General features: G+C 37.8%; 1 protein-coding gene across 2 annotated transcripts in view; it reads right to left on the reverse strand.

Moving 5' to 3' along the window:
- Positions 1-23,377, reverse strand: part of LOC122813439 (histo-blood group ABO system transferase-like) — a 634,970-nt gene that overhangs the window by 235,941 nt on the left and 375,652 nt on the right. For both annotated transcript variants that reach the window (XM_044085753.1, XM_044085754.1), the window contains one exon: positions 3,442-3,489. In XM_044085753.1, the coding sequence (XP_043941688.1) occupies positions 3,442-3,489 (48 nt within the window). The remainder of the gene's footprint in view (positions 1-3,441; positions 3,490-23,377) is intronic.

Genomic DNA, 23,377 nt, shown 5'->3' on the forward strand with positions numbered 1-23,377 from the left:
TCCTTGTCATCCTTCCTCTGTACAGATGTGATACCAAGCACCTTTCTAGCCGTCTCCCTTACTAGCTCTGCTGTAGTTACCCAGCTATTTGGTAACTCTTCACTACCACCCAGTGCCTGTCTTAACTCATCCCTGAACTCCACCTCACAATTACCCTTTTTTCAATTTCCGCCATTTGATCCTTGGTGCTGCCCTCACACTCCTCCTCCTCTTCTTGATCACTAACATCATCCTACAAACCACCATCCTATGCTGCCTAACTACACTTTCTCCGGTCACCACTTTACAGTCTCCAATCTCCTTCAAACTGGCCCACCTACATAAGATATAATCCACCTGTGTGCATCTTCCTCCACTCTTGTATGTCATCCTATGCTCCTCCCTCTTGTTAAAATACGTATTCACCACAGCCATGTCCATCCTTTTCACAAAATCCACTACCATCTGACCTTCTGCATTCCTTTGTTTAACACCATACCTACCCATCACTTCCTCATCCCCTCTGCTCCCTTCACCAACATGCCCACTGAAATCTGCTCCAGTCACCACTCTCTCACCCTTGGGTACAGTCATCACCACTTCATCAAATTCACTCCAAATTTTTTTTTTCTCATCCATTGCACATCCAACTTGTAGAGCATATGCACTAACAACATTCATCATTACACACTCAATTTACAGCTTCATAAACACCTCTCTATCCAACACTCTTTTCACCTCCAAAACACTCTTAGCATACTGTTCCTTCAGAATAACTCCTATGCCATTTCTCCTCCCATCCACACCATGATAAAACAATTTGAACCCACCTCCGATACACCTAGCCTTACTCCCCTTCCATCTGGTCTGTTGCACACACAATATACCAACCTTCCTTCTGTCCATCATATCAGCTAACTCTCTCCCTATACCAGTCATACTGCCAACATTCAAAGTTCTGACCCTCACTACCACAGTCCTAGCCTTTCTCCTCTCTTCCTGCCTTCGGCTATGCCTTCCACCTCTTCTCCTCCTTTGGCCAACAGTAGCCCAATTTCTGCCAGCACCCTGTTGACTAACAGTACTGGTGGCAGTCATTGTTAACCCGGGCCTCGACCGATCCAGTGTGGAAATATTTACTGGTGTCTGCATGAAATAATTTGGCGAAGTTTTACACCAGATGCCCTTCCTGACGCAACCCCCCCCCACCCCATTTATCCAGGCTTGGGACCAGCACAAAGAAATTCACTGGTTTGTGCATATACAAACATGTACATACATGTCCCAGACTGGACCCCAGAGTTGCTAAGGGTAGCCCTTTGTCTTTTGATGTAGCATGCCTCTTTGTAAAGGATACAGAGTATAAAGAAAGTAGTCACTCTATGTATACTGCTCCTCTCAATCCGCCAAGGATTTTGACACTCTCTCACATACTGGAATTGCTGAAAACAAATTAGACAAACGTAATGTAATAACACACATTATCCAATGAATTTTAAATTGGCTGTTCAACAGATCCCTAGATGTGAGAGTTGCTGGTACCCTCTCTGAATGTAAAACTGTAACTAGTAGGGTTTGACAAGGATAAGCACTTGACATTTATTTTTCCGACATCTAAGCCAGTACCGCAGAAGTGTGGTTGACCATGTTTGCTGATGACTGCCCTCACCCCATATGTTATAACTGGTACTCCTCTTCAACAGCTATATTCGTAAGATACCTGGGTACTTAAGTGATCAACTGTCTCTCTCTCTCAGTCGCTCACATGTTTCAGCCATAGTAAGGAAATCCTTCAATGTGTCTCAGTTAGTTTCCAAGAGAATATATTCAAGATCCGAAGAAGTCATCCTATCATTGTACTCTTCCCTTATTAGACCCATCATGGAATACGTCCCCTTTGGTAAGCACAAATCTAAGCGTATACTAAGGTCCCAATGGCTTTTCAGGAAGAAAAGTGAAGTCCTTAAATCCTCCCACTATTGTAAAAGTTTAGCATTAGTCTCCTTGTACTCAATAGCCTACTGGCTACTTTCAGGTAACCTGTGTCTTGCTTTTTGAGCCAAGAAAGATTCAGTTGTATTTAGCCAGCCTCCTACTTCTTCACAAAACAGGTAGATCTACAAACAACAGAACTAGGGATCTAAATATGTAACAACAAATAAGACTCTGAAGGAATAGGTTCCTAAATCAATGTATTCCCTGGCTAATGGAATGAGTTACTATAACAGACCTTGGTCAAAGAACGTACTATTTTGGATACCTTTAAGGCTAGTCCTGATGACTGGATGGGTAGACACAAATTTACAACAGAGTTATCATGTACAGCCCTGCTTGATTTAGGTGAGGACTAGTAAATGCTTGAAAAGAGTGGCAATAGCATTTCAGTGTGACTCCTTAAAGGTGTTTATAACTAAGTATGTTATGGTTCCAATGACTGCTTGCCAAGTATTGTTCCTATATTCTGATACTACAGCAAAGTCAAGTTTACAATGAAACATATTTATATATAGTAACAATATGATTTACATTTGGCAGGAACTGTGTAACTACTAAAGGGACAACAGTAAGGAAGACAGCCACAATACAGATAGCGGTTATATTAATTATGCATGTTAATGTTGCAAGCCCTTAATAATTTATTTCTTTTTGTGATTTCTCTGCACACATTCAAAGCTGATCATCTGCTACTTGACTTCACTTTTAGTTTCCCTGCCTGATATTACCATACAGTTGTGGCTACCATGATGAAGGGACATGGACTAGAAATATCACTGATGGCTGTCTGGAATTCACTTCACAAATGCCATCACAGACAGGGAAGGAGAAATTAATTCAGTCAGTTGGGAGGTAGAGTGGAGTTGAAGCTGGCAGCATTACACATACCAACATGCATGCTAGGGTCTTTTTCTTGGCCCTACTCACTCCATGCTATTTCACCTTGCAAGGCTATGTTGGACAATGAAGAATGGTAAAATGAGTACATGTCCACCTAGGCCTATAGCACATGCCTCATTAGTCTTTCCACATGCCCAAGACACTGATTGTTCCAAGTCCTGGGCTCCAACTGCATTTGAAGACTAGTGCCAGCAAGCTCCCTCTCACAAGGATAGGCTTGTCGATCCTTTCTGACAGCTCTATCAGACACCTGAGACATAGTCAGAGCATCTTCTTTCTTCCCCAATGGGCTGGCACTAATTCACAATAGTTTAACTCTGCTGATTGGTTAGAAATTCAAGCTGTTTTTGTATATATTTATTTTACACAGATTATCTTTTTGTTTAAGTAACAATGAACAACAGGTGTAATATGGTTGGACGATGAATAAAATAATAAATCTGTATCATAAACTATGGTATATTTAGATATGATTTCATGAATGCTCAAAATATTCAAATATATATGTGACTTGACAATCTTAAACTTGCAGATATATATGAAAAAATTATGTAGCAAATGTTTTACCTTGGTACGTATGGAGACTGAATGTTGATATTGTTCGAAATGTGGAAGCTATGGAGGAAAAAAATAATATTAACCAATTTTAAGGAAAAAAGAGAACATTTTAGACTGAGCATATAAAGAGATATTTAGTGAACATTGGCAAATCATCTGCTTTAAAAGAATCAAGTCTTAGTTGTAGCTGCAGTTTGTATAATGCATAAAACAATGATAGAGGAAAGGCAAGAAAAATGAACTTGTGTCAGTTACTCAAGTTTTGTTTCACACATGCGAGTAGCAAAATACCATTAATGGTGCATAGAAAAGTTTAGAAATGAGCTGAAGAAAGTTCTGGTAATCTGACCAGTCAAGCAGAACACATTACCATCTTATTATCCGACTGCATTGTTAACTCTTACCTCTGGTAGCAGTTTCTTTATTGTTCACCTCTTTTATTTTTTAAGAAACTGATATAGTGAATACATATTTAAAAATAAGTGTTTGACATATAATGGTGATGTTTGGTGCTTAGTTTTTATGAAAATATAGACTTTTCCTTACTTTAATGACTATCAATACCATAAAAAGGCAGGCATCAAACAATTTTCCACTAAAAGGAATACTGCATTATGACGGCAACTGGTATCATTTACTGTGTACTCAATGCCTGTAAAATATAAACAAGTACATCTGCCTAATGACTCAACACAAGTGCCTTGTGCCTAGAGTGAATCACCTCCAGTGCTGGAAACATGCATTGACTATAACTATGAAAACAACTCATCATCATAACTATGATTACTGTGTTTTCTTTGTATTACTCTTGTGGTATACTTAGCCAGTCCTATGAACTATCATAAAACATCCTAACTAATACCATTATTGATTTCACTGAAAGATCATGGCTTAAGTCACAAGGAAAGTAATTACTTGATAGTAATGTAAGAAGTCTTAGAAACAAAGTAAAGATGAGTCATACCTACCAGACACCATAGTTGTCTCAGAGATGATTCTAAAAGATGCAAGTCATTACTGAAATTTTATCACAAGTGTGAAGACATTAGACACTGTCACCTGTGCTACCATATCTGGCTGAAGTTTTGTACATAATTTCAGGTTAACCTGTGTATTATATGCCAGCATGACTAGCTATGATTTTATAAATAAGTTCTTACACATTGATTAATACTCTGCACGGGATGTTTAAAAAAGTTGAACAGTGTTCTGTTACATGTCTAACTGTATATATTTTTGCAAAAGATTCTAAATGCAGACTATCTTAGAGTCAGCTGATCTACAGATGATGTCATTGGAATGTGTTCAGATGCTCTGTGTTTATTGTCAAACACTGAAAGACAGGATGGAACTTTAATAAACAACTGTTTGTTGATTTTCAAAGAATGAAATGAAAATAAGAACTGGAACAGTTGAGACAGTTAACCTACCTTATAAAAGAGCCTGCTGAAGACAGTTTTTAAACAGTTGAGTTCATAGTTCATGGTTGAGTTGTGTTCACAGATGTGTTATTGTACTGAGCAGTGGACACCCAAAGGAGTCACCAAGAACTGTAAGTCAGCCTTTGCTCTCTTGTAATATTTAGTTTAGATCAGGGACAGTGTTCTTCAGTTAGATAGGAAATTATAGCTAATTAGAGTTTTTCTAAATGTTGGATTTCTATCCTTCAGTATTAACTTCATTTTCCTGGTGATTTAATTCTGTTTGTTTATTGAAATTACTGTTTTTGCATTTTTAATAATTTTGCTCATTAAATATTTTTATTATCTTACATCGTGGCCTCTCAATTAGCATATTCTCTAGTGATTTTAGAGTGCTTATACCTGCTTTGATAATCCCAGAGTCATTCTGAAAGCCTGGCTGCTTTAGGTCATATGCTACCATTTGTTTTGATATCTAATTTTAATAATTGATTGATGACAGCCCACTACTGTGTTATTTTGGGGAGGGGAAACAGCTGGATATATTTATCAGGCTTTCCCAGAAGTGTTTGGATGTGTCAGATTTAATTTATTTGAGTGTGAGTGCATCAGAGGTCTCAAACTGGTTCACATTGCTTTGATGTGGGTAATAAGGGGGTATATTTGGGGTGGAAAGAAGCATACCATTAAGTCCCAGGGTATAGAGCATGTTTCTGTTGTGCTCTTAGGGGAAATTGTGAAATATTACTCCTGTTTAAGTGACTGTCTCACATTGGAGTCAGTAGCGAGGATTGAAGATCCTTATTTACTGACCCAGGATAGTAGGAGATGTCAAATATTAGTGGCAGTTCAGTGGGATATTAACCAAATGTCACAACAAGGATACAATATTTTTGGTCTGACAGGAAACAGAAAGGTAGATTTGCTGTTGTCACACTGTTTTGTACAAATAATTGTTTTATATTTCTTTTTTATTTCCCTTTACTTAAATGGAGTTCACGTTAGCACTAATTTGTTCTGATGGATATTAAACATGTAGTCTTATACTACATGTCCATGCCTTCTTTTTTTTTTAACCAGCAAGGAGTTTTCAGTCCAGTTCATTTATTTTTAACTTTGCATTATATCTCAATGTTGCAAAAATTATTTTCTGCTTAGCCAACGAAGTAGTTAAAGCAATGTGTTGTGGTACATGTGTCTTAACATGGCTTTAGAAAGATTGCACCTGCATAGCTCTTTCTTCCCTCACTAACTTGGTTTTATGATTAGTGCCATGCTTGTCATTCTCATCAAGACATTTGACTAGATATACCATTGATTTCTAATACAGGAAATATAACTGTGTAGATTAAATTCCACAATAAGTATAGCCATGTTAAGAGATTAGTTAAACAGTGTCCTCTTCACCTATCTTACTGCTGAGAAGAGATCAAGGGTCCACACTAGGACCACTTTTATTTTCATTTGCTTTAACTTGAGTGTAATACAAAGCATTTATCAATGGTGTAGTCATAATCCAGGTCTCACCATTCGTCTACTAAAGCTAAGGATAAATACGGGTCTGATCCACTTCTCCTCTTGCAAGGAAGGAACTCATTCTTAATTTGGAAAATGGCATGCTCTTTGGTACTACCAGCACAACAATTCTGGTTTCCTATCTCAGCAGTACATTCCCCAACCAGATGCTTCTGATACACAGTGAGGTGTTTTAAGTATCTGGAAGTTATTACTGACCCTTGTCTCTCTGGAAGTTATTACCGACCCTTGTCTCTCCTTCACTCTTCAGAAAAAACTTTACCAAAATAAGGATGTAAATCATACTTAAAATATGCAAATTTTTAATAAGAGAGGCTTAACAGGTCATTGGAAAAGAGTGTTCTTAAATATATCTGCATACTGTCTCTTTCTTTTCCCCCACACATACACAAATATTTCTCACTTTGTCAAAAAAGAAACCATCTTCCAGTATGCCTCATATCTTTAACTTATTTTCACAATCGTACACTTTGGCTATTGCCCATTGCTCATAAACTCATACCATTTATTAGATCACTTTCCCCAGCATGTCTTTACTCTAATTCACAAGTCACTTCTCATCATTCTAACACAGCAATTAGCACAGCACAGCATTCTCACACATGGATCTCAAACTAAGGAGCTCTGATCTCCCTGTACATGAGGACTCCCAAATCTAACATCCTTTCTACCCAATGTCAGGAACAAATGCTAATTCCTTGCTTCCTGAGGGCTGCACTGTAGTTTTACACGACATAAAGACTGATATATCAACATCTGACACAATAAACCCCTTGATAATGCCAGCACTGAAGCAATTTCATATTTCTGAATTTCAGCTATTTACTTTCCTTTAACGATTAACTTCTTTATCTACTTTGTCACCTTTCATAGGTTTGTACTAGGCTAATGGCCCTGGGGTCTTTACAAGTCTAGCCATAGGATTACCCTGGCATAGAGCCATATGACCTTAGTTCCCACTGCCTCTATCGAGTAGAGCCACTTGAGTTATCCCTGGGGTGAATTTTCTGTTTCTCATCCAGTCATCAAGATTTCTCTTGAAGAGGGTCAGGGAGGTGCTCTGCTTGACATGTATGGGAAGTCTGTTCCATAGCATGGGCAGTCTCTGGGTTATGAACTGTCCCTCAAGCATGTTCTGTTAATTGTGGTCATGAGGTTGAGGTCTCCTGAGTGTGTGGTGTGGAGGGATTGGGATTTCTTTAAATGCAGCATTTCTAACAGAGCTGGATCAGACATGGCTTTGTAAGTCAAGCATTGCCTCTAAGTAAGCGATATGAGACAGAGAATAGTTGGAGTTTTTTTAGTCTGTCCATATAGGACAAGTGTTTAAGGCCTAGGATCATCTCTGTGAGGTACTTTTGTGGCCTCTCCAGTTGTTGCAGGTGTCTAGTGAGGTACATGACTAATAGGGCATTGTACTCGATGACTGGTCTAATGAGGGAAGAGTAGAGCGAGACAATGACCTCTTTCTTCCTGGATGCAAAACCCTTAGTAATGAGATGTGCCACATAGAAGGACTTTCTGACCAGTGGCAATGTGGTGATCAAAAGAGAGGTTGCTGTCAACCTGTGTTTCCAGATCTCTTATAACCCCTTCTGTGTTCAGTCAACTACCATCAATGTGGTAATTCATGGGAAATGGGTTTTTCCCAAAGGGGATGATGACACATTTATTTTGCATTGAGCTTAAGACCATGGTTCTGACACCAGTCGTTGGTCTCAGTGAGGCCATTCTGTAGGATATCAACATCACTTGGGGAGTTAATAATAACTCCCAACTTGCAATTGTCTGCCAACTTTGTCAGTCAGAGTTCCTTCATGTTGGCCTGGACTTCAGAGAAGTAGATACCAAACAGGAGAGGACCCAGGACTAAACCCTGTGGGACTCCACCTGTGACTAGTCAGCAGTCTGACTTGGAGTCTGTTTCTTTCACACTGTGGGTTCTATCTGTGAGCCAGTTTGCAACCCACCTAGTGATACAGGGGTTGATGCCAAGCTTAATGAGTTTTTCTATGATTCCTGAGTGAGGAATGGTATCAAAAGCCTTGGCCAGATCAAGGTAGGCTGTATGAACCACCTTGCCTTCATCCACAGCTCTGGTGACTGACTCACAGAAGTCGACCAAGTTGAGCAGGCATGCCCTACCCTTCACAAAACCAAACTGTGTGGGATCCAGAATTTGGAGATTCCCTATATCCTTGTTTATTAGGTCCATGATGATGCATTCCATAGCTTTGCATATTAGACTCATTAGGCTAATGGGGTGATAGTTCCCAGGGTCTGTAGTCACGCCTCCTTTGTGGAGAGGGATGACTGTAGCAGTGCGCCATTCGGTAGGGACAAAGCCTGAGTTGAGGCTGAGATTAAACAAGGCACACAAGTGAGGTGCCAGTTCACACTGTACGTCATGTAGAACACAACCAGGGATATTGTCAGGTCCCATAGAAGCTGTATTTTTTGCCTTGGACAGTGCTGTTTTAACCTGTGCAGCAGTAATACTGGGTGCTTGGCAATCTAGTGGTATTGTCATTGGTCCTTTGGGGGGAGAGGGGTAAAGTTGGCACTGAATCTGTCGGCCAGTATACTGGCAATATCTGTTGGCTCAGTATAGGAGGTACCATTGTGCAGCAGCTCAGAGCAAATCTGGGTATTGCCATGGAGATTCTTTACATAACTATAAAAGGCCTTGTGGTTGTCTTTATTATCTTCTGCAATTCTGTTTTCATAGCTAGCGTTAGAGGATTTGATGAGGTATCTCAACTTTTTGTTGAGGTTGATAAGGGAGTTTTTCCAGTCTTGGAACTTCACCTTATTCCACATGAGTTTCCTCTTTCTGTTGTAGAGTTTGTTTATGGCAGGGGACCACCAGATTGGCTTCCTTTTTTTGGAGGAAAGTGTCTTGGTTCTATTGGGTATAGCAAGATCCATGCATTTGTGTACGTGTTTGTACAGTGCATTGGTGTATGATTCTGCAGTCATGCAACTTTTCTCCATTTGCACATGTGCCGTGAAGTTAGCCACCTCTGTTTTTCAGCTTTGGAGAAGTTTTTCATGGTGGTTACCTTTGCGGGGGTGGGGTGGGGTGGAAGGAATGGGGATTTCTAAAGTAATTAGTTTGTGGTCGGATCTAACCAGGGAGGAGCTGACTATTGGTGTAGAGCAATGGTCGCCCATGTTAGTAATGACCAGGTCAAGGATGTTGTTACCTCTAGTGGGGGTAAGAACAAGCTGGTCCAGGGCATTGGAATTAATGAAATCCAGGAAACTTTGGGCAAGTGTATTGGTACATGAGTAGTTTACCCAGTTAATGGAGGGGTAGTTGAAGTCACCTAGTAAGAGAGTGTTAGGTTGGACCTTAATATTCTCCAGGGTGCTTAGGAACATGGAGTGCGAGTCTTGGGACATGGTTGGAGACCTATAGCAGGCTATGACCTGAATCACTGTCTTACCCAATGTTAGCTGCACCTGAAGTATCTCTGATGCATTATGTTGGGCTACCAGTCTGGAGGTGTACGCATCCTTTATGAATATGGAAACACCATCGCCTTTGGAGCTTTGGTCCATGTTCTGTGGCCGAAAGGTGTGGAATGAGTTATAGCCGGGTAGTGCAGGGGTGCTTTCTGCTGCCTTGAACCAGGTCTCTGTTACAGTACAAATGTCAATGTTCTCTATTTTAAGGAGTGCTTTGAGTGCGTGCATTTTGAGATTTAGACTTCTAGCGCTGAGCAGCATGACCCTCAGATTGCATTTGTTTGTAGCTGTTACGTTGGTAATTTGGTCTTTGGAACACCGCCTAAGAAAGGCACTATAGGGGTGACAAGAGCCTTGGCCAGTATCCAGAAGCCCAACGGTGACAGATGCAGGCCATCTCTGGCAAAGCATTGAGGGATGCCAATCATGTCATCCCAGGCAGACAGACACTGGATCCCCTTAGAATGACACCAGAAACGTAGCCAATTGTTGAAATCAATCATTTTCTACTTGTACCGTGGTATCATCCTGGGTGATGGTAGGATGCTGCTCAGGGCTAGGGTCATACCTGCCTGGGCTACATACTCAGAGAGCTCCTCCATGTCTCTTTTAATGTAATTCAGGGAGGTACATCTCAGGTCATTCACACCCAAATGTACAATGTCAGAGTCATATTTGTACTTACTGTTTCTTCCTCAAACTTCCTGCCTCCATCTCACAACTCCTATTTTAGTTTTATTCACCCTATTGTCTCCTAGATTTCAATTTCAAGTAAGTAAATCTCCTCTAGTGTTATCTACACATTTTATATATATATATATATATATATATATATATATATATATATATATGCTGTTTGTCTTTTCAGCTTTTCCCGGTAAGGGGTCGCCACAATGGAACTCTGGTCTGCTAATGATTGGCAGTAGATTTTTATGGTGCTGAGTTGCCAGCCCGACGCCCAACCTTCAGCAAAGGCACGCCCATTCACGCATGTCTTTCGGAGGCCACTTGACCATGGGGAGGACATGCAGACTCCACACAGAAGGCACTCCCCGCACACTAGCTGAGAATCGAACAGGAGAACCTCTTGCTGTGAGGCAACAATGCAACCACTGTACCACCATGGCAACTCAGCACCATATATATATATATATATATATATATATATATATATGTATATATATATATATATATATATATATATATATATATATATATATATATATATATATATATATATCTATATATACATATATATATATATATATCTATATATATATCTATTTAGATATATATATATATATATATATATATATATATATACGTTTACTATCACTTGTTTGAATGGCAAAACATTTGCCGTTTAAAACAACGAAAAGTAAACCCAAAATTCTGACCGACCACAATGTCGACCCAAATGATCGACACATTTGAGTCGACATTGTGGCCAAAACAATCACATGATAGCCGTATAGGAACTGATGTAAATCCGACTCCTATATAACAGATCATGTCCCCCTGCACACCCCCCCCCCCACTAATATATTCTAACTCTGAGATTGCACTACAGTGAGGATATGGATGAATTTCAAGTCCCCACTCTACCGCGATCTCCCTGCAGATAATCGAATACACTTATGCGAATGCACTTCTGCATTCACATAAGTGTGTTCGACTATCCTATCCATTTATGTTTTGTGCACGACATTCTGATTTTCTGCCGACAGACTGCCGTTCGCACAAACCATAGTAAACCATATATATAGATATATATATGGATTGACTAGACAATCTCGAATTACATTTCAGTATTTTGAGATTGTCTAGTGAACCCATATATATATATATATATATATATATATATATATATATATATATATATATATATATATATATATATACTCATATATAAAATAGTGCTGATATACTGTGTATAATTTATATCTGTTGCTGTTAATTTTAGTCTAAGTGTGACTAAGTTGTAATTTAAAAAGACCTCATAAAATCCAGTCCACTTGCCTACTCAAACCAGCAAACAACAAAGCAACCAACCAAACAAAGTAATATGGGTCAGCCCTGTCAGCTCTTTACCTATAACATAGAAATTGCCACTATTATCTGACTTGCTGTTAAGGAACACATTGTCTCACCATTAAAAAATGACAAATTAGGTTATCCAGTCTGCAGCGTATGAATGCCATCTTCTCAGCTGTAAATAATTACCATTATGTCAAAGGACTGAAACAGACATAGCAGCATATCTCTAGGGGCAGTTAGACTCTGCATAATTAGTGTCACTACTAACCAATCATCCAGGGAAAGGAAGACCTTGGGTATTTGTAGTCTGAGAGCTAACAACTGCTGACATGCAGCACTGGTGGACACATTGGGTGCTGTGGTGAGACCAAAGGACAATGTCCTGAAGTGAAAGTGACAGGCTCCTATTCAGAAGTGAAGTAACCTCCTGGACTCCTTTGCAATCTTTATGCGGAGATATACATCCTGGAGTTCAAGACAGCACATCTATTTCCCTTGGAATAGACAAGAAAGGATGGACTACACCATGAACATTCATAAAGATGTCTTCACAGTGTGTTGATTTAGGCTAATTAGATTGAGGATAGACATGAGGCCATGATCTTTGGCACTAAAATGAACTTTCAATAAAAGCCATGGACTTTTGGGTCTGGTGAGAGTTCTTTGATGGCTCTCTTGTTGTATCTGGTCATGCACCTGTAGCTATCCTACAGCTTTTTGGTGAAGTGATACACTAAGTATGGTGAAAGACTGTGGGATGTGAACAGCTAGAAAGAAGCATTCTCTGGATATAATGCTTCTCTTCAACCTGTTGTGTGCATGATGACCTCCTACTCTAACTGAGAGAACAGATGACCTTAATTGCCTACAGAGTGGAGCAGTCAGAATGGCTCTCTGAAATACGAGAACTGATTCCCACAGGAGGACACTGTGAAACATGATTGTTCTGCCAAGTGGAGCAGTCAAAAAGGCTCTCTGGGATATAAGAACTATTTCCTCACAAGAGGACACTGTGATCTATGGCTGTTTTACCGAGCTCCTTTTCTTGGGCAAGATGGTGGTGCCTTAAGTGACAGTGGCATCTCTGACTCCTGATGCGTGTTATGTGTTTTATGCTGGATTTTTGTAGATTGTTGATATGTAGTCTGTTAAATAGACTGTTTGACCTGGTTGAGTGTGTGGTTGACTGCAAATGTGAAGTCCGTTGTATCCTTGTTGAATTTGCTTTGTTTTAGGATCGTTGAACTGATTATGGAAGTTTAAGCCTGCAGTAGAGAGTTAATGCAAAGTGCAGAGTGCAGGAAGCAGAAACTGGACTTTTGGCTGTCAGGTTTGATTTTAAAAAAAATGACTGGATTTTAATTTGTTGAGACAGAGGGAACCAGATTGGATTTGGGATGTGGCTAATAATGTCAGAGATGGAACTGGTGTTGGGAACAATGTCAGTGTGGATGGTGAAGACTGTGGGAAGATTGTGGAAGATCACTGAACTGGTTGTAGCCATTCAGGCCTTCAGGTAGTGGCAGTTGTGCAGAATGCAGGCAGCAGAAGCCTAACTTGTCTACCAGTTGTTTTTAAATTGAATTTGGGTTTGTGGTGTCGGAGGTGACTAGACTGACTTAGGATGTTGCTGGTATTGGAGAGGGGATGGTGATGTGGATGGAGTGGACTACTGTAGTCCATGTAATCGTGCATGGTTGATGAATTTTCTGTGCCTTTTTGTGCCTTCTGTGCCTTCAGTTGGCAGTTGGTCAGTGTTGTTGTATATGTGCATTTTGTATATGTGTATTTTGTTTCTGTGTTGCTGTGTTTATCTGTTTGTACATGAGCTTGAAGAAACACAGTTTTGTTCAGCTGTGCACCTTATGTATGGTCTGAATGACAATAAAACTTACTTTTCACTTTTGACTTTGACTTTCTTCTCAGAGCATGTCCATGAGACCATCTTCTTCTGCTGGGAGCAGGTCTGATCTGGAAGTGGTAAAGACCTCTGCAACCTCTACCAAAACCTTGAAAGCTGCTGCATTTGAAGTGCAAGAATCAGATCTGGTGTAGAATTATAATTCATACTTGGAAATGGCCCCTGAGGAACCTGTAACTTAATGCAGAACTTCGAGTGGGTTTGGCCCTCATCCTGCTGAGGCTTTTCTTATTTGGTTTTCAATGACTCACCAAACAGCAGGAAATATTCAAAGGGCACATACAAAAACTGGGCTTTAGAGTACTTAGCAAACTCTGTGCAGTACAGCTAGGCATGATAGCACACTGTAAGGCTAACACCTGCTTCCCCTACAGAACCAGCCATCGCACTCTGGGTGAAATGGATGGTCTAGTAACTACAACATTGGATGCTGACAGTTGTGACTGAAGTCGGGATGTCATGTCTGTCTCTGGCAAGTCTTTGCACATTTTGGACAATTCATCTAGTAAGTCTCCCTATAATTAAAGTAGTTTAGTGCCCACAAAGTAAAGCTGAAGGATGAGAAGGTACAGTTGTGTAACCTGCACTTACCATACCAGTATATGTTTGAATACTTCACTGCTGCAGTAGTCTTTCGCTATTGTGGTTCTATCCTGTTCAGGATACAATAACCAGACAGTCTTCAAAAAGCTGTGGATCCCTTCCATACCTACATACTGACAGTGGATTTGCTAGCCTCTTGGAGAGGAAAGCAGTCAGAGTGTAAACATTTTCAGCACTTTCTTGCCCTAACAAAATGAGAAAGTTTACTCATCTCAAAATCCCAGAAAGATATAAACATACAACTGTGTATCCCAAGAAATAACTATTTAGAATAGAAGGGGACAGATGGTGAGGATAGCTATGGCAGCAGTGATCTACTGTGATGTTAAGTACAACTTACCCAATTGTACTATGTTCATTCATCACTCTCACTTCTACATCAGTGACCTACTGCTATGGTAACTGTATCTTACACAACTGTACTATGTTCATCACTCTCACTGCTGCAGCTGTGATCTACTGCTATGGAAAGTGCAACTTATACAACTGTACTATGTTCATCACTCTCACTGCTGCAGTAGTGATCTACTTCTATGGCAAGTGCAACTTACACAACTGTACTGTGTTCATCACTCTCACTGCTGCAGCAGTCTTTGGTGACTTGGCTTGATTACCAATGCTTACACAACCTGGGAGGAGGAAAGATAAAGATCCAGAAGTCATTGGAGAATGGTTCGAGCAAAGCCAGTCCTGGGCCTGGTAAAAGGAATCCAGAATGTAATGTTTTGTAAAGGTATGTACAGAGCACCATGTATTTGCATCCAGAATGAATTAAGAGTCCACCTCTTTACAACACACCATCATCTATTAGAATGCACCTTAATCTTGCCTGGAAATGTTTTACCATGGTGGGGTTAACAAGAAAAGATAAAGTAAGGAACAACCAACTGGAATTGTTGGAAATGACACATGTTGCCCGCTTCCAGTCCCATACTAGGAATTTCACAGCTGCATTGCTTATCTAAAGGACTTAGTACTTGCAAGATAATACCAGAGTAGCAAAAGCATAGCCAGAAAATACAGAATCCATTCTACCTGCAATTCAAATTCTGTAAGAAGGGGAGAGATAGATGGCTAAATTCAATGTACGTAGTGAAACTAGTAAGGATGTACTTGGGAGTTTTGTTTCTACAGATAATCCTGTATGCGTGGAAAAGCAACATTTTTAACCCACCATGAATGGTTGTAAGCCAGATACCCTCTTGTAGATGTCAGAGCAATAAACTAGTTGGTCTGCCAAAAATGAACCAAACACAGGCAGAGTAGATGGTTTAAACGTAGAAAGGAATAACTTTCCCAAAAGTAAAACTTTCCAAAAAGTAAAGATCCCAGTTAAGTGTCACCTGAACAACAGCTGACCTTTCATATCAACATTAAAACTTCTTTGTAGAATGACTAGAGAAAAATCTGAAATGAGAATTGAAGAGGAAGATTCTTGAATAGACATGTTGAAATGGCTGATAAATTCCACTTGCCAAAGGAGTAAACAGGCTGTTGGATAGTAACACATTGAGAATGAGAGGTAATAGCCTTGGATAGGGCCCTTGTTATAGGTGAGGCACTGACTACAAATCAACTCCACTGGTTAATATATGATTTCCTAGTAGCAGGATTTCTTGCCTTCTTTAGTACTTGCTGTATGTCGTCATGAAAAAGGTGCCTAAAAGATATTAGAATCAAATCATCCACGTAGTCAGTTGACGTTATTTAAGATATGGTTGTGTCAAACTCCCCTGTCTTGTGTGAGTTGATCCAATCTGTGTGGAAATTTGTGGTAATTTTCCCTGCCCATATCCATAAGAAGGGAGAATCAATGTTGCCTGGACCAGATGGGAGTCATCACAATAATTTGTTGGAGAGTCCTTCTGAATGATTCTGGATATTAATGGAAAGGGTAGAAATGCAATCAAGAACATTCCTGACCATAGGAATGAAAATACATCTGTTTTCCTGGCTTGCCAGCAAGGAGCCCTGGTGCAGAATTTACTTAGCTACATGTTTTGAAAGAAAGCAAACAGATCTATTTGAGGTGTTACCCGCAACTGATCAATTCCTGGAAGACTTCTTCATTTAATTTCCATTTCTGAGGGTCTATTTTCATCCTGATCAGCTTGTCTATCATTACATTTTGCTCTGATGGTATGTAAGATGCTTGGATGGTTAGTTGCTGCATAGCTAACTCCCAAGCCATCAGAGACAGCCTGTAGAAGGTGTGAGATCTGCTGCCCCACTTGTTTATGTACCACATCACTGTGGTATTGTCTGTAATCACCTGTAATGGTCTCTGGGACCACAGGTCATGAAGAGACTCCATAGCAAGGAACTCTGATAACATCTTTGACATTTATTTGCTTTGGTCTTCCTGAACTATCCCACATGCCTCACACCTTTATCCCATAGAAACTGATCCCCAGGTGTTATTGCTTCCAACAATGCATTTCTTACTAGATAAAGCCCAAAACTGGAATCTTAAAATACTGAAGTATGGAAACATTGGGTCCATGTGTTTTTTTTTTTTTTTCTTTTTTTTTTCACATTGAATTTTTCGCATGTATAACCTGAGAACAGTAATCATGAGAATCATATAAGCAATGTACCCTGGAATGCTAAGACATTCTCTGGTTGAAGTATGAAACTGATTGGAAATGATTGGGAAATTAATGCTGCAGCAAAGTATTTTTCTTTGTTATTGTTTAGTCATTTAGTCACTTGGCTTACTCTGACTCTTTGTGACCTCAAAGACTGTAGTGTGACCAGACCTGTTGAGTACTGCCTCTTTAGGTTAATACAAATTCATATTCATTACTAGTAATATGACTATCCATCTTAGACCCTGTTGTCCCCTTTTTATTTTGGCTGTGATCTTCTTCAGCATTAGTGGCTTCTTTAGTGAATCCTGTCTTTGTATTATGTGGCCAAAGTATTTGAAATTTTGTTTTACTATCACACCATCCAGTGCATAGCCTTGATTTATTTCCTTAAGTATTGATTGATTTGATCTTCTTGCAGTTCATGGGGTCATCAACCATTTTCTCCAACACCACAGTTCAATAGCATTGATTTATTAGTACATAGCCTTACCTATAGTCCATCTCTAACAGCCACATATTATTACTAAGAAAACCGTAGCTTTGACTATACAGAACGTATATGACAGTGCTGGGTTTTTGCACTTCAAATCTGTATCTAGGTTTACATGAACTGAGCCTCTTTTAATTTCATGGCTGTAATTGCCATCTGCAGATATTTTTGAGCTCAGGAGAATAAAATCTTTCAGTGTCCCCAATTCTATATTTGTAAATCACCTGTTGATTTCATGTTGAGAAACAAGTCATCTCTTGTGCTTTCTAATTTCACCTTCATCAACAGGCTCTTCAAACCTTTCTCAGTTTCAGCCACAATATTGGCATCTACTTATCTGCGGTTGTTTGTTTTTCTCCAAAATCTCTTTATTTAAATTTTCAGATATTAACAGCGATACAGCCAATCAAACACACAAAACAAACAGTACATACAAAAAGGAAACATTCAAAAAACTAATAACACAAGAAATATATATATATATATATATATATATATATATATATATATATATATATATATATATATATATATATATATATATATATATATATATATATATACACTATATACAACAGAAGTCACTACATCATCAAATGGAGTATAAAAGGTTTTTAACATCACTTAAGAAAGTGAGGGACAGTATAAGGGACATATTTTATGAAGAAGATAAATATAGAAATTCAACCACTTATTATACTTAATGTCATTAGGGAATGCAATTAGATATATAAAGAGGAAAAGGGGAAGTAGAGAAAAAAAAGAAAAACTAAAAACTGGTTATAATGCAGTTATTGCATAATATAAATTTGTCTTAGCATGTCAGTGTGAAGACCATCTTTCTTTGTTAAGAATTACATCTAGTAAGTAACCCCAATATTTCTGATCATAGTGTTTCTTTTTTGTGTTTATATAAACTAGCTTGTGAGATGAGATATATTTAATAGCAAGGTTGCTAAAGCCTTCCCGTGTAATTGGAGATGTGACATTCCAATTTTTAGTGATATAAAATTTAATAACGGCACACATCGTGATAAGGACATGTTTGTTGTTTTATTTTTGGAAGTTGAGTTGTGTTAATGTGCAATATAGCTGTCTCCCATGACAGGGTTAGTTTTTCATATCCCATCTTCACTAACCTAGCTCTTAAAGAGCACCATAGGTTGTGTACCTTGTTACATTTCCAAATGGCATGGACAATATCTGCAGTTTGGTTTGGGGAGTGAGGACATATAGGCGAGAAGCTGGAATTGAACTTATTTAGTTTTGATGGGGTATAGTATACATTGTTTTTTATCATAATTTGTGTATATAGCAGCTTCTTTAAAGGAATGAATTTTATCGTATTCTCGATGGCCAGGCTCTTATTTTCATCTGTCAGAGATTGTTTTTTTCTTGGCAATAGTTTGAAAATAATAGAGAATTCCGGTGTTTTATGTTCATTACAAGTTTATATGTCCTAGAAGTCAACTTGTGTTTGTGAGAATTTAGCATTTATGAGATAATGGATTTGGGTAAGAAAAAAGTATATTCCTTAGTAAGATTTAGTTCTAGTCTTATTTGTTGTATCACACTCGAAAATATGAACGACCACAAACCAAATAAATCCCAAAGGCAAACACTGCAAGCAGAGATATCACCAAAAATAAATCAAATACTCTTTAATTTAGCGCTTTCATCAGGTATAAGACTTCTTCAGAATGAATTAAATCAGTACAACACAACTTAAATAGTACCCCTAGCCAATTATCTAAAACAAACATTACATAATTTCCTCTTTGCTCAATTACAATAATCAATAATATAAAAAAAAAAAATATATATATATATATATATATATATATATATATATATATATATATATGTATAAAATATATATATTAACAGTAAAATACAAAAATTGTTATGAATATAAAGGTGTTAATATAAGAGGTATTTCTACCAACATTCTTAACATAAACATAGATTTCAATCTCAGCATAGGGCACATAGAAATTCTGTCATTAAGCCCTGGAGCTTGGTAGGCATTTAATTTCATTTGTCACTTCAGTTCCATAAATTCCAAAAAGTCCTCCACTGGTCCTCCCCTTAGCCCCATAATCAACCTGCTCTACTATAAAACATTTAAAAGCATGGTTAGGATAGCAACTAATGGGTTTATAAAGTGCATTTTTTCATTTTTATGTTTAATATCATAGAGGTGTTGGTAAATTCTTATTCTAAGTGCATTTTTAGTTTTTCCCAGATAATAACTTTCACAGGAATCACATACTGCTACGTAGACCACCCCTTTACTATAACAATAATATTTTTTCACAGTTTTCACATATCCATAATGTTTTATTCTAATATTGGTAGTATCCATAATGTAGGGGCATTGAGGACATCTTCCACTCTTAAAACTGCCACCCTGCTCCAAATTTTTGTTTTTCCTTTCTAAAAGTCCTTTAAATGAAATGTCCTTTTTATACACAACTATAGGTTTAATTCCTATTTTCTCCTGCACTTCTAAATCAGAATTAAATATCCTCCAGTATTTATTAATGATGTTCTTAATCTCGTAAAAATGTGAAGTAAAAATAAGAGTTAATGCACATCCAAAACCCAGGGGCCTACATTCTCTATCAATCTCTCCATTCATATTACCCTGTGCTAATAGAGAGAAAAAATGGCCACTTGTCCTTTTACTCTTAACCTCATTGGCAATATCATTAAGAAAGTCTTCAGGGTATCCTCTCCTTAAAAACATATATTTCATTGTTCCACATTCCCTATTAAATTCCTTCAGGTCAGAGAACATCCTAGCCAATCTCACATATTGACCTTTTACAAGGGCTTTCTTCTGATGCAATGGGTGCCAGCTCGTAAAATGTAATAATGAATTAGAATAAGTCAGTTTCCTAAATAACTGGGAGGTAAAACATTTCCTTTCATAATCTTTCCTGATGGTAACATAATCCAATTCTTTGTTGATGGTAAATCTCAAAAAAGTGGTTGTACCATTGATAAATGTGAAAAACCTGTTCAGGTCATTTTCACTACTTTTCCAGAACAAGACAATATCATCTAGGTATCGCCCATACAATACCCATGAAGTCCTGAACTCAGAATTAAATGCATACAAATCCTCCCATTGCGCTAACACAATATTTGCAAAAATTGGAGCACAGCATGCACCCATTGCAGCTCCTTGCCTTTGTTTAAATAAATGCCCCTCAAAAGTAATAAAATTGTTCTCAAGTACAATTTCCATACAGGTCCGAATTGTCAATATAGTATCATGATCAAATATGCTGTTACCATATAAAAAATCATAAAACCACTCAAGGCCTGTTTGATGTGGTATTACTGAGAACAAGTCACATACGTCAATAGTGACTAGGATAAGGTCCTTATTAAACATCTCCTGTCCAATTTTTCTAAGGAAGTCCCATGAATCCTTAATTATTGAGGTACGACTATCAAGGACATGTTTAACCTTATTGTCAATAAATTTACCTACTGAAGGTTTTTGATGCCTTTGCATCTACAATTGGTCACACTGGTGGATTAGAAATAGATTTATGTTTTTTTGGGATCCCAGAAATCGTTGGGATCCTGGGCTGTTTCGTTACTAAAAATTCATAAGTCTTTAGCGTTAATTGTCCATTAAATAATAATTGCTCCAGATCTAAATCAATATTGCGATAAGCTATATTTAATTCATTACGCAAGACTTCTATATAAACCTCACTATAAAGTAATTCAAACATTTTACTATTATAATCATTGAGGTCCATCATGACCAAACCCCCACCCTTATCTGGCTTCATTATTCTAATTTCCTTCTGCCCAATGATGTCTTTCAGTACAATATTTTCTCTTTCAGTCAAATTTTGTGTGCCAGAAGTATTATTGTCCAATAATCAGGGTTTTCAAAAGAGGAATCAAAGAAAACAATGGAACAGGAAGAAAAACCAGAACAACAAGAGATGAACATGGATATTAATGATAATGATTTACATAAACTTATTAAAAACAGGAAAGGGGATTTTACAATATTTAATTATTCTTCTTTCCATGTTTCAGAACAATTGGCAGATATCCTTTCAAATGGGTTAACCTTTGTTCCATCCTGTAAAATAAAGTTAGCAGAGTCCATTTGTGACTTGAAACTTTTTGTAAGAAAATTAAATCTGAATTATCTATTAGGAAATCAACCAATGAACAACATTGAGTTTAAAATGGCAAGTAGCTATAACCCACCGTTGCATAACTTACTTTATATATTTGAAAAGGTTTGTGAGTTAGACCTAAGAAAATTAAGCACTAATAGGTCAAATTTTAATCACAATTTAAATCATGAAGAAAGGTTAGATCTAGAATGCTTATTGTCTGCAAATATTGGGATCATGAATCCAGATAAGGGGGGAGGTTTGGTTTTTATGGATACAATAGATTATGAAAATCATGTTAGGAACATTTTAGAAGGTGAGACGTATCAGTCAGCTTCATTGAATGAATATAATAAAGCCAACCAATTCATTAAGAGTTGTCTTAATGAGCTTTTCATTGAAGCCAGAATTGATTTACATACGTTCAATTATTTGATGGTATTGGCTCCTAGAGTAACATATATGTTTGGAGTCCCAAAAATTCATAAAAATCTTGAAAATCCCCCCGAGACCAATAGTGGATGGAAGGAATTTGTCAACATATTTGTGCTACATTTGTAGACTCTATACTGAAAAAATATGTTTCAAATGAACAATGGATTCTAAAAGGTTCCTGGTCATTCCTGAGTAGTCTGAATAATCTCACTTATAATGAACATTTTAACTTTTTAACAATAGATGTAAGAGAGTTATACACCTGTATTCCACAACAACAGGGAATAGAATGGGTGATAGCAAGAATGCAACAGAAAAATGCTTCTGAAGCTGAAATGTCTTTAGTACAAGAAATTTTAAACATAATTATATCATATAATTTCATATTTTTCGACAAACAGTTTTATATACAGAAGAAAGGAGTGGCAATGGGCTCACCATGCGGTTACAGTTATGCTAATTTGGTCTTGTCCTATTGGGAAACTATGTACATTTTCAGCAATAAGTTCGAAGATGTAACTAGGTATTATGGGAGATTCATAGATGACATATTTTTGGTCATCGAGGGGTCAGCACAAATAGCTACTGATTTGAATGATACAACAGATATTTTGAGGTTCACCCATACATTCCAGACTACATCTATAGTCTTTTTGGATGTAAATTTAACAAAAAATGTAGCAGAGAAGCGCTATGAAGCTACATTACATAGGAAACCAACATATTCCAATAAATTTTTACATTTTACAAGTGCCCATCCAATATACCAAAAACAATCAGTATTAAAAGGTCAATTAGTGAGGGCAGCAAGAATGATCATGACAAATGAGAAATTTAAAGAGGAATGCTTGGTTTTAAAGCAAATGTTTTTGAATAGGGCCTATCCGCTCAATGTTAGAAGAGCTTATACAAGAAGTAACATCTAAAAGATTGAGTAGATTTTATGAACCAATTCTAAAGCCACAAGTAGTTACTCAGTTCAACCAACATAGTACTATGCATAGCGTAGAAACAAATATTGACATACTACATAACCAACCAGATGATTTTAAGTTGGCATGTATTAGGAATTTTTCGTCAGACTATGCCCAAATTAAGGAAATAATCATCAAGAATTGGTCACTGTTAAATGAGGATGTGGCGTTAAGCTCAAAACTAAAATTTATGCCTAAAATTGTTTGGAGGAAAGGTATTAGTTTCAAAAACTTGTTTCAAAGACATAGGACTATCAGCCATAGAAGTATAGGTATGTCGCAATGTGGATCTTGCTCTTACTGTCATAGTAT

The sequence above is a fragment of the Protopterus annectens genome, chromosome 10.part0, assembly GCF_019279795.1.
Source record: "Protopterus annectens isolate FY-2018-M chromosome 10.part0, PAN1.0, whole genome shotgun sequence".
Taxonomy (NCBI): Eukaryota; Metazoa; Chordata; order Ceratodontiformes; family Protopteridae; genus Protopterus; species Protopterus annectens.